Source organism: Hyposmocoma kahamanoa, unplaced genomic scaffold, assembly GCF_003589595.1.
Source record: "Hyposmocoma kahamanoa isolate Upper Pololo Valley unplaced genomic scaffold, ASM358959v1 181, whole genome shotgun sequence".
Lineage (NCBI taxonomy): Eukaryota > Metazoa > Arthropoda > Insecta > Lepidoptera > Cosmopterigidae > Hyposmocoma > Hyposmocoma kahamanoa.
Genome location: NW_020653712.1, coordinates 448,116 through 461,211, shown reverse-complemented (window position 1 = coordinate 461,211; position 13,096 = coordinate 448,116). Strand labels below are relative to the sequence as shown.

At 36.2% G+C, this 13,096-nt stretch overlaps 1 protein-coding gene across 1 annotated transcript; it reads left to right on the top strand.

Annotated features, from left to right (window-relative positions):
• The first annotated feature begins 3,114 nt into the window (after positions 1-3,114).
• Positions 3,115-12,007, top strand: LOC113226094 (probable phospholipid hydroperoxide glutathione peroxidase). Its single transcript, XM_026458612.1, has 4 exons — positions 3,115-3,340; positions 8,023-8,186; positions 10,027-10,114; positions 11,535-12,007. Exons 1-4 carry the CDS (start codon positions 3,130-3,132, stop codon positions 11,702-11,704), a joined length of 633 nt encoding a protein of 210 aa, XP_026314397.1. The 5' UTR covers positions 3,115-3,129; the 3' UTR covers positions 11,705-12,007.
• Positions 12,008-13,096: the final 1,089 nt, after the last annotated feature.

Below are 13,096 nucleotides of genomic sequence, written 5' to 3'. Positions count from 1 at the left end.
AACACGCAATTGCATCGCTACATTTGCGATTTATAGGCGATTCCATCGATGCAAACGCGCGACTGCATCGATACACTTGCAATTTATAGGCGATTCCATCGATGCAAACGCGTGTTACCGCTCTTAAACGCCAGCGCAAATGGGCAAACTGCAAAGGCAAAGGACATGAAATTTCTCAATGTATAATTTTATGCTATTACAATTGAAATAAGGTAAAATCTTTGTCTCTGATAAAACGGGCAAAACCGTAAGAAATGCGAACGAGAAACAATAAATAATGTTTTCTTTTATTCGTAATTGTAAATTATTATATCGATGATTTAAGTTTATTTTATAATTTAAGTAATTTACTATATAGGTTAAGTTCTCGGCGATCGGACGATCAAATTGTGATATAACAAACATATTATTTATGATAAAAATAATTAGTAAAGTGTATTTCAACTCCAATATTTTGTTTCATTAAATAATCCGTCTAATTCTGAATTTATATATTGCCTCTAGATCCATAGATCCTCAAACAGATTTCTCCAGCAGAGGCCGTGGGTTCCAATTCTTTCAATTTTTTTACAAACTTTTTTATTGCGATAACAAGAGACGGGACGAACAAGTCGTGCGCCTGGTGGTAAGCGACACATGTCCATAACAGTTGCAGTGTCACTCAGAGCTTTAAATCGCAAAGATCTGAAAGGCACTGCCACTGTGCCCGTCACCCTGTGATAAGTTGACAAGTCCCATGTGACTGTAATTTCACCAGCACCCTAAGGCTGCCTTTTCAAAAAATCCACCAATAGGATTACTTCATTTTCCTAGCCTCGCTTAGCGCAGCTCCGGTGGAAAAGGATTAGTGGAGCAAAGTATATTTGTACGTACATAGATACAAAATAGCAAGAAATGTAGTGTGCGAGAGATGTGTGCGAGGAATGTGTGAGAGAGATGCGGGCGAGGAATGTGTGCAAAACGATGTAGGGAACTAGAGCTACTGAAAGTATGTCCTTTAGTCATTGACTTACAAATAAATGGACGACGGGTCTAATACAAAAACCACGAAAAAAATGTCCCAAGTCAACCTATTCGAAATTTAAATTGTAATGTCATCGCAATATCGCGCTGTCAGTAGAACAAATGAAGACTAAAGCGGAGTGTCGCGCTCTGTATACGATTTTAGCGCCTTAAAAGTGCGGACACTTTTTAGCGCGGACCCGACGTCCATATAATTGTAAGTCAATGCCTTTAGTACTTATATTCAACTCATCAATGAAAGTATGACACTAACTGACACTGACATATCGCCACCGCTCACCCTTTTTTTCTCTTGAGTGATAAGGTTGTGTTATTTATATGTATATAACGTGAATTGGCAGCTATTGCAATAGCTCTTGATGACGAAGTATTGGAAACACAAATTGAAACTAGAAAAAGGAGATGGTGTATACATTCTGGCTGGAGAAAACGAGAATCCGAAGACAATTTGCCACCCTTTACAAAAGATTTATACAGATAAGTAAATAAATAAAAATACGTTCAGTACATACATACATGTATAACAAAAATATTTAAAAACTACGTATTTGTATTTAATAAACCAGAGAGTCTATTCGCAACCTTACGACAACTCAGTTGTTATAGTAAGATTTCTTTTCATTTTTATTCACAACACCCGAATCGAACGTCTAACTGTCGTATTCGAAACCGAACCTACGATTACTCGAGCTTCATTACTGCAAAGGCTACAAACGTTATTCAGAGCACAGTTATCGAATGAAGGTTACCAAAAGTTCTATTGTTTATAAAGCAACAATGTAATATGGAAATTTTAGAAGGGGCAGACCCAAGAAGTGCTGGCTTGACGTCGCCAAGGGTGATATGCGTGCCAATGGTCTCACCACTAAGGATGCCGAAGACCGTGCAAAGTGGAGGAGAAAAAGCAGGAAAGCGGACGCCGGGCTCCGCAGCAACACTGCTGAGGACGCAACCGGGACAACGCTCAGACGAGAGAGAGAGAGAATGTAATATGGAAATCTCTTTTTATTTTAAATAAAGTCTGGATTTTGTTCAATTTTATTAATTTATTTTAATCCCGTAACGTCTTAAAAATGTATATAAAAGGATTTTCATTTTTCTTTTAATCTATTTCATCGACTAACTCCGTAAACGCTTTTTCGGTTAAAATATCGAGGAGTTCTGAATCGGGGGAAGATGTTATTATATAAATGAGGCGAGCAATTTTTTCTTCATTCTGTAAAGTTATCAAAATTAAGTTCACAGTCGATTTGCTAACGAATCAAGAATACTGAATTCTATTTCAAATTTCAGAAGGTACCTACACAATCTCTTTTCGAATAGGTAAATTTTATTAAATTTACACACAATGAAAATAATGGCATGTCGATATTGTTTATTGGCTATTTTAGGGAGAAATAATGTGTGTAAGTACATTTACGTAGCATTTAATAAAGACATTATATATTAAAAATGTTTAATATCGAATAAAAAATGAATATTTTTCTGCCCATCTAGTTAAATAAAGAATTTTTTTATCAAGTGCCGCTCCCCAGATTATCCCCAAGATTGTTATTCTTTGATGGAAGTAGCTGTCAACTACTTGGTCACCGGAGAATTCAATGAAGGGGACAGAAAGCATTATGGCTACAATTTCACTTATAGCCCCTTCAGGAACCCATAGTTTTCTTTAGGAAGCGACCACATAATCCAGACAGGTCGCATCCCATGCTACGCTAACCTATTTGGTAATTATTATCAGACAGTTTAATAAGTTGTTGTATAAGAACTCTCATCTATGACAGGAAGTTTACTGGTTGGTCGTCGCATTTTAAAACCGGCTCTTATTTATACTACTAGTGCCATCTAGTGAGACACTTTTCAATTACAACGCCATCTAGCGTCGAGTAGATAAACTAACCGAACAATAAAATAAACTTCTATGAGAAAAATATTTTATCTATTTTGAAAGAAGGAAACTTCACGGTGACAGAAAAATTGCTTTCGTAAGCTATTTTTAATGATAAATATGTAATTTGGTAAAATAGCTTGGCAAAAATGTCCGAAATAAACAAAATTATTTGTGATGAAAACCAAAACTTTCGTATATGCGACTGCACTATCAAAATGGAAACGAATGTACCTTTGAGCAATCCAGATTACGATCAAGTGAAATCGGTGCACGAATTTCAAGCTCGAAGTTTAAAAGGAGAAATTATACGACTGGAATATTATAAAGGCTACGTGTGCATCATTGTGAATATAGCAACAAGATCACGTATGACCGACAATAATTTTGATGCCTTTAATATGTTATATGAGATATACTTTCCTTATGGTGAGTCTTTTTGTTAGGTTGCGGAAATGGAATGGTGACAGTAGTTACCTGTATGAGACTGGATTAGTACCAGCAGAGCTGCCTGTGAAAGAGTTCGTCCAGGGAAGTACTGTCACCATACCCACTTTGTAAAAACAGGAGTCTTCTATCCCAGGAAATCTCGACAAAAATAAAAACGACACAAGTTGCCGTGATGAATGTATGTAATAAATGTATTGATTCTTAAGTCGTCGTGACAAGGAACTTTAAAAATCTTAAATCAAAATTCGAAATAATCACAGACATACATAGAAGGTGTGTCAGCGAAAAGGTTTACCAACACTGTCCCTTACACGAGCAATCATAATTGAGTAATAGAAATATGGTGCGAGAGTACAAAATACAATATAATAAATAAATAATAATAAATAAAATTGTTTATTGAATAACGTATTGTACAAATGAATAACTAAAGACTAATTACGGATCTTCTGTCTAACACTCCGCAATCCACTAAGCTTCTTAATATTGTCAAGTCTGTGAACCTTTCAATCTTGCCATCTGAGCCTACTCATCATAACCCCTCTTCCAATGATACACAGCTTGACTTAATCATAACCTCTCCTGACTTCGTTGCTGGTCATGGTCAGTTGCTTGCTCCTGGATTTTCAAAGCACGACCTTATCTACATGCAATACCGATTAAGGCCACCGAAAGTTAAACCCCCTTTGGTATGGATGCGTAATTTTGGTCGACTTGACCATCACATGCTGAGGAAGGATGCCGCTGACCTTGATTTCTCTGGGGTGTATGGTGCTTCGTCAGTTGATTTGAAAATCTCCAACCTTAACCAGTGTTTGATCAATTTGTACGATGCTCATGCCCCACTACGGGCTGTTAGGGTTAAGCGGCCTCCTGCTCCTTGGATTAACAGGGGCATTCGTATGGCTATGACTAGACGTGATCGATTGTTTCGGGTTTACAAGCGCGATAGGTCGGATTGTAATTGGACTCTGTACAAGACTGCTCGTAATAGGTGTAATGGGATGGTGAGGGCAGCTAAGCGTCAATATTTTTATAATAATGTAAGTAATTGTTCTCCTGCTAATGTCTGGAAGTTTCTCAGAACTCTTGGCTTAGGCAAATGTTCTGCTCAACCTGACTCCTACCCTTTTGCTCCTAACGACTTCAACTGCCATTTCTCGTCTGCTCCTTCTTTAGATCCCTTCATTAAGGCGAACACTATTCGACTTATTGCTTCCAGGCCCATTTCTTCTTCAGTTTCTTTCTCTTTTTCACCAGTTACAGCTGACGATTTGCGTAAAATAATTTTTTCTATTAAGTCTAAAGCCGTAGGATGTGACGAGGTGAGCAGAGTGATGATTGTCAGCATTGTTGATCAAATTCTCCCTGCTATTGTCCATATCATCAACTTCTCCTTGCAGTATGGTGATTTCCCTCGTGTCTGGCGTAAGGCATTTATTATACCTTTGCCAAAAATATGTTCTCCTATACAACTTAATAACTTTAGGCCTATCTCTATTCTTCCTTTCCTGTCTAAAGTTCTAGAATCTGTTGTTCATAAGCAAGTGTCTTCCTACACATTTTCTAACAACCTTCTAACCCCTTTCCAATCTGGGTTTCGCCCGGGACACGGCACAACAACTGCCCTACTCAAAGTTGTGGAAGACATTAGGCTGGGCATGGAGAAGCAGTTGGTCACTGCTATAGTTCTCGTCGACTTTTCCAACGCTTTTAACATGGTAGACCACGACATTCTGCTTGCCATCCTGAAGTCGCTTAACTTCTCCCCATTATCACTAGACTGGTTCTCGTCCTACCTTCGTGATCGTCAACAAGCTGTTCGCGTGGGTCCTAAAGTCTCCGATTGGCGTGATTTGGCAGCTGGTGTTCCGCAGGGTGGAATCTTGTCACCGCTTTTATTTTCACTTTTTATTAATTTTCTTTCTTTCTCACTTAGCTGCTCTTACCACTTTTATGCTGATGACTTGCAGATTTACGCGCAGGCATCTGCCGAGGACATTAATTCAGCGATTTCTGACATTAACAGTGATTTACAATGTGTTAGTGCGTGGTCAACTAATTTTGGGATATCTGTTAATCCTTTCAAGTGTCAAGCAATTATTTTAGGTGGATCTAAACAGATATCCAAGATTGACCATACTTCGCTCATTCAAGTAGTTTATGAGAACTCGTCTGTTCCATTCAGTTGTAGTGTAAAAAACCTTGGTCTTTACATTGACTCCTCACTAAGCTGGACCTTACAGGTGTCCGAGGTTAGTCGTAGGGTTACTTCTTCTTTACGTTTTCTAAACCGCTTTCGACATTTTCTTCCCATTAGTACTAAGACCCTGCTCGTCACCTCCCTTATATTCCCACTCATTGATTATGCTGATGTCTGTTATCCTGATCTCAATGAAAATCTATTAGACAAGTTGGACCGCCTGCTCAATAATGCTATTCGTTTCATTTTCTGCCTTCGGAAATTTGATCATGTTTCTTCTTTTAGGTCTCAACTTAAATGGCTCCCTATTCGTCAACGCAGACAGAAAAGAATTATCTGTACGTTGTACTCCGTTCTTTTCAATCCCCACTATCCAGAATACTTGAAATGTAAATTTCAGTATCTCTGTGACTCTCATGACCTCCCACTTCGTTCCATGAATTCACTATCACTCACTGTACCTCTCTTTCATTCTGGCTTCATGTCAGATTCTTTTACTCTCCACTCGATACGGCTCTGGAACGCTCTACCGGACGCCATCAGACGGTCTCCTAATATATTTTCTTTTAAAAATAATGTTCATGAGCATCTTCTAAATTGTTTGTCACAGCAATAATCATCATCATATTCTGTTATTGTAAGTATTTTGTATATGTATAGTATATTTGTATGTATGCAAGTGTATGTATTTTATTATTAAGTAAGGTATTAGGTTAGTTTGTTATATATATAATTATGAATTTGTTTCATTTATTTTAATATAACCGTAATATTCTGTTTATTTACCGCGTTCGTGAATTTCGTTTTTCTCAGAGGTTGACTGGTAGAGAATGCTTTTAGCATTAAGTCCGCCTTTTGTACCCTTTGTATTGTGGTCAATAAAGCTTAATAAATAAATAAATAAATAAATAATTATGCGAATAAATAATAGTTCGGTAACGTAAGCTAAACTTAAAGATTTTACAAACAACTCATACTTTGCCTTAGGCAAGGCTTTTGTAAACAGGTCTGCCTCTAACTTTGTTGACGGCTTGTACTGTAAACAGACTACTTTATCATCAACACACTGTTGAATGAAATGATGATGAACAACTATGTGTTTAGTTCTCCTAAAACATTCATTCTCTACCATTTTGAGTGTGCGACTGTTGTTGTTGTATTGGAGTTGAAATAAAAATTTTTTCAACATTTTTGCCTCTTTTACAAAACTCCCAAGAGCATAGTATTCAGCTTCGGTGCTAGAACAAGCCACGTTTTGTTGTTTGTGACTGTACCAGTTTACAATGCAAAAACCGTACCTACTCAGAAACCTTGAATATGACTTTCAATCAGTTTTATCTCCCGCCCAATCTGCGTCGGATGAGATTTCAACTGTATTACTACCTCTCCTAAAATTGAGTCCATAGCTAGTTGTTCCTGAAAGATATCGCAATACACATTTAGCTGCGAGCCAATGCGATTCATTATAACAAGTGTTATATTGTATGAGTTTACTGCACGCAAATGGAATATCTGGACGTGTGCAAACAGCGAGATACAATTGCCAATAAGTTTCTGATTCGGAAACCGCGTATCGATTGTTTCTGCTTTCGACAGATTGAAATTGACTTCCATAAGAGTCGCTACTTTGTAACAATCTTCCATGCCAAATTTTGATTGAAGATTTTTAAAGTGTTCCTTGTCACGACGACTTAAGAATCAATATATTGTTTTTCTTCATCACGGCAACTTGTGTTGATTTTTATTTTTGTCGAGATTTCCTGTGATAGAAGTCCCAGTACTCCTGTGTTTACATTAATGTCTCAGAGTGACGGGCGCAGTGGCGGTGCGCCTCAGATCTTTGCGATTTAAGACTGAGTTTTAAGACTGACTACAGCTATTATGGATAGGCGCGTCGTCTGTCAGGTATCATAAAAAATGATGACGAGAAGCTTTACTGATACTAAATCTATGTTGAATTTGTTTATTTATTACACAGACTATCTTACTACTTATCTTTGGTTGATACACAGATGCAAATAAAACCCCAAAAAACTAGTGAATTTGATATATAATTTTGTAAATCGTAAGGCGATGGACTGATGTGACAATTTAAAGCATTGTACTAAAATAAACGCCTGAAGCCTGAAGAGCAATTCGACGTTGATGTATAATTACTCCTATACTTTATGAAGGCGGTCAGCCTGAATACTATCACAGATAGCGAAAAAACATTTTGCTTTCTTTCCAAATACGTACGCCATCTGTATTTCCTGTAATCTATTACTATTAAATACATACAGTACATCTTAGTGGTTGAAATAGGTATAGTGGCAGTGCTTCCTGCGACAAACTTTCACAATTTCCATTGCGTTAACTTAATTCACCGGAAAAAAATCACCCAGGTTTCTATTGCCACTACATAATCACGTGACAAATAAAAAAAACACAAAAGATTCTATATTCAATGTTTTTCCAGGTCTACGAATTTTAGGGTTCCCTTGCAACCAGTTCGACAACGAAGAACCGGGAGATGACTTCGAAATAATGCGTTACGCCGCAAAGAAGAATGTCAAATGGGATATATTTAAAAAAACGGACGTAAATGGACCTACCGCTTGCGAATTATTTAAGTTTCTTAAGGTAAGCTGGAACTATTGCTGCCTGTGATATGGCGGATTTAAGGTCAATGTGAGCTGGGTCACATAGTGCCGTGTACCTCGCAGAACACGGATACTCTCTAGAGCAGAGTTTCCCAACAGTGGCGCAGCGTGCGTAAGGGTTCAGAGCGGAACGAGTCTAGTCAATTTATTAAAAAAAAAAATCTTTATTGTACTAAGAAAAGACTCTTAAAGGACGTATACAAAGGTCCAACCCTAGCCGTGGTGTAAAAATGAAGTCTGCGGGACTAATGATTGTACAATAAAATTAAAATTTGAATGTGAATAAAAAATAAAAATTATGACAATGTACATATGACAGACATACACCCCTACATGAACTTTATGTACATAAATACATACTGTACGAGAAATTCTTTATATTTCATAGAATTAATCGTAATTGAGTAAGTTTCATTGAGAACGATGTGAACCAATTAGCTATATGCTATACGCGCGTATATTGGTCTTCAAAGCTGAGTCTCCTGAATCCAGAGGCTGCAGAACTTACCACAATTTTGATCTTGTCTTCAAAAATGAGTTTCACTTGCCGGCCGGCGTTGATAATATCAGTTACGATGTGAGAAAACTCAAAATAGGTGTGAAAATTAGGTTTTCTTAAAATTCAATGCCACCACCATGGCAGCTTCAAACGGAATCTGTTTGAAATGTGTACGTTTTGATAAAAACGATTCGTTCATTTTCCTTCGGTTTTACGTACATGTAGGCACAAACTTAATTCGTTTGCGATAGCCAACCAGAACATCTCGTTTTCTCAAATGACATTGGAAACGAATTACTAAGCAGGAATTTCAAAAATATACGATGTCGATCGTAGCTCTCGTACTAACGACTTTTGGCTTGGCTTATTGGACTGGATTTAAGTGATCTGCAAACTAAATTGATCTGGCATCACTTTGGACTGTGAATTGGAGTTTTGGCGTATTTTGAACTGATTATCGTTTATACCGTCGTTAGTACGAGAGCTACGTCAATTGATTACAGAAAGGTGCGCAGTAAACAAAGGAGCAGAGCGTACTGACTTGCTGAGCACCGGAACTTCTCTACCTGCGTTATTGCTATTCAACAAAGGACATCTATCTATCTCTTTCTAACGTATATCTCTCGGTATTTTTCTCTCTCTCTAATTTCTAAATTGTATCGACTACGCACACGTGCCATTGAAATTCCAAGAAATTGCAACACATAACCTTTTTTCGGCACATAGTAAAAGTGATTATTATGAACAAGAACAATAATCAAGAATTTTAATCTTTCTTAGAAATGGTACCAATATTTTTGGCGCCTAGTTTTATTAAAGTATTATACCATTTTGGAATCTTGGTTAGTTGCGTCAATTTTTAAAAAAACTTGCCGCAGTGGTGTCCATGCTATTTTTTTACAAAACGATGAGTGAAAGTCGACTGAAGGTAAAAATATTTCAAAATTTTAAGGAAAAAAAATATTTTGATGGATTTTTGTGTAAAACTGCAGGCATTTTAGGGTTTTTAAGAGTTGTGGTAGACAGCAGTACTACTTAGGTGGCCGTTAAAATTAAAACATCAGAAATATCTGAAAAAATGTGGTCGTGGTGATTCAAAATATCATTAAGGGAGTAAATTTTCGAAGAATAACAATTTTTTTATCGTAATTGAAAAAAAAAATGAGATAGATTTTTTTTCTTATTTTTCCTCAAGTAGTTATGCGCAGGTCCACCCTCCAGAGCCCGCTTATCGTTGAATTTTGGGACACGCTGTATACTCGACGAGTAAACTTGACTATAATTTTTTTATTGTAATTATTGTTTTTATCATTTTTCACAGCATGAGGCGCCCGGCCCACGAGTACGTGGCGAGAGTTCCACGCTGGTAATAAAGAGCAATTATACTAAATTCATCATTAACAGAGCAGGTATTTTTTTAACAATTTTTTTTAACATTATTTATACTACAAACATCGAATGATTGTCTATTATAGGCGTTCCTGTCTGCGCGTTTTAACACAAATTACAGGTTGACTTTACAATGTTTTTTTTCCGTTATCGAAACCATTTCTGCGAAAAAGGGCATAACTAACATTTTAATTAATCAAAATTTAGTTACATATTCGAAATTAGTAGTCCACTAGTAAACTGCGTTATATGCGTGGATAAAAAAGCTGTAAACTAAAAAAAAAAAAAAACAATTATTGTTCGGAAAACGGATTTTAAATGATACTTTTTTAATTATCTGAAAATTGTGGTAAAAAAGAGATAAACAGTATGAAGAAACAAAATGACAGTAGGTACCCATTAAAGTTTTTACTTTGGTTCCTTTAAAAATTGAACATAGACAGTTTTGCAATAGTAATCTTAAAATAACTAGTTTTGTAATTGTTCAGAATAGCTATTTTTGCAACAACACAATGATAACATGCCTCGTTTTGTTATAATAATAGTAAAAAACACAACTTGAATCTAATTTTAATTTTCCTTTAGACTCTTATATCTACGTCGTCAACCATCAATGTATCTTCATTACCTGTCATTTCTTCTTCTTCTGTCACATTTGATTGTACTTGCCCGATAATATGAGTGTACAAGTCAAGAATTTCGTATGTAAACCAATCTTCTCCGATATGTTTGACGATCACGTTTTTAATAAACGAACACGAGAATAATAAATACGAAACAAAATAACGGATTTTGTAATAGTTTATTAAATTTCTTATCAAGGGTGTTAATTTGAATGCATTATTATATTATAATTTGAATGTGAAGGAAATGTGATGAGAAATCAGCCTGGAAAATAATAATAATAACGCCCACACTCAACATAGCCCCGCACTAGGGAAACCCTGTGTCGCGGGTGCCATGGACACACATAGACAACCACAATATACACCCAAACTCACGAGAGAAATAAATGTAGGCCATACAAATATTTCTCCCGGCCCGGGAATCGAACCTGGGACCTCTGCGTGGCAGTCTGGCATGAGGAGGCAGAATTCTGTCCTAAGTGCATTGTCGATGGTCTAGATCAGGATCAGTGAACAGTATTTGTTCAGGATCAGGATCTTGCTCTTCTCAGGATTGGAATAAGACTCGTTCAATTGCTTACTGACTACGTTTATTGCTCGAATAGTTTCTACTTAAGTACATAGATTGGTCTCCCAAATAGTAGAGGTATCGGCGAGCAGGCGATTTGCGCGGTGTGCGGTACGGAGACGAGTTGACGCGCCCGGTGCGGGGCGCGGGGTCAGTAACACGCATTTTGCATCCAATTTTGCACTTGCGATTCCCGTAAATACATAATTAATTCCAGTTCTTTACAGTGTTCTTATACATTTATAGGTATTCCCGACCAAAGGTTGCCACCGAATGCAGATTTCAAAATGATGGAGAAAGCTCTATTACCCTATCTTGGACTCAACGAACCAGTTAAACCATTAGATTTTAAAGCACCTGACCTACAATCGACAGATCTTTCTAAAGTGGGGGAAAATAGTTCGAGTGTAAATTAAGAGAGAAACAGAGAAAGAATAAAAAAGAAACCGACTTCAAACTTTGTTTATATGTACCTACATACAAACTGAAACCGAAAGGTTAACAATCGGTTACCGGAAAGTGCGCGACACCGGAATCATCCCCTATTATGCCACCCTTAGGGCATTTGCGCACTGGATCCACTGCATTGTGCACTAAGTCCTATTCGAATCTGAGAAAAACTAATATCGCTTGTACACCTAGAGATAAAATGATCCCTGTGACATTTCGGACCACAGACTTATCGCTAGAGGTGGGCGTTTAAACAAAAAGCTCTTAAAAATTCTGCTTTTTAGAATAAGCGCATAAGTGCTTATGCGCTTATGCGCTTTTCATTTTAAGCGTAAGCGTTGGTTACCGGCGCCATCTGTTTCCTAAACAAATTAATTCAAAATAACGTTGCAAGCTTTTTTTAAACATAAAGTCTATGCGCTTCAACGTTTTTCTAAACTACTTTTTAAGCGTCAAACTAAAAAGTGTTTTAAGTGAAAAGCGCTTTTACAAGCACGCTTTTTAAAGGTCCGTTTTAACGTTAAAAAATAAGCAGTTTTTTCCATTTCAACGGTTAACAACTACAAAAGTTAAACAACTTTGCTTTTAAAAATTTCTTTCTTTCTTTCTTTAAAAATTTCTTTTAAAAGTTTTCATTATTTAAGTTAATTGATAAGATCTTCTATTACAAAAAGATGATCGATTAAAAATGAAAGTCTTAAATTTTTTTTAACTAATGAACATTTTTTTAAATGAAGTAAAATAACTTAACTATCTTATTATAGTATTTTTCTACTATAGTAATATTACGCCTACTTGTAATCAACAAATACTTGAACACAAATTATTCTATTTAGAATCGATTAATTGAATGGAATACGCGTGTTTATGCGTATTCCGTTCAATCTAAAATATTCCCATAATAACAAAAATAACGAAATAATTACCTTGTTTCACTGTTGAATATAAGATGTTTTATTGTGTACATACCTGTGGACACAATGAAACATTTCCCATTTAAAAAAATAAACCATATTAAACATTATCTATAAACTGTATAAGACATTCGATACTCAATTAAATTGGCTATCTGTGTAAAAAAATACCCTTGACTTTAAAAATAACAGAACTATGAATGTTTGCAATTTTGGTGTTTCATTGTTGGACCTGTGACCATGTATAATTTAAAGTTTATTACAGGCATCTTAAATTATTTCCTACTTGCCAAATATATTTACAAATAAAAAAATAATTTAATATTTTTGAGTAAGGACTGTTCAGTGTGTCCAGAACTACCTCACGAAAAGTTTGTCCCTTTGAGTTAAGTTTATTTTATTTTGAGTTTATTGACGTGTAGAGATGCAAATTTTACGTTTAGC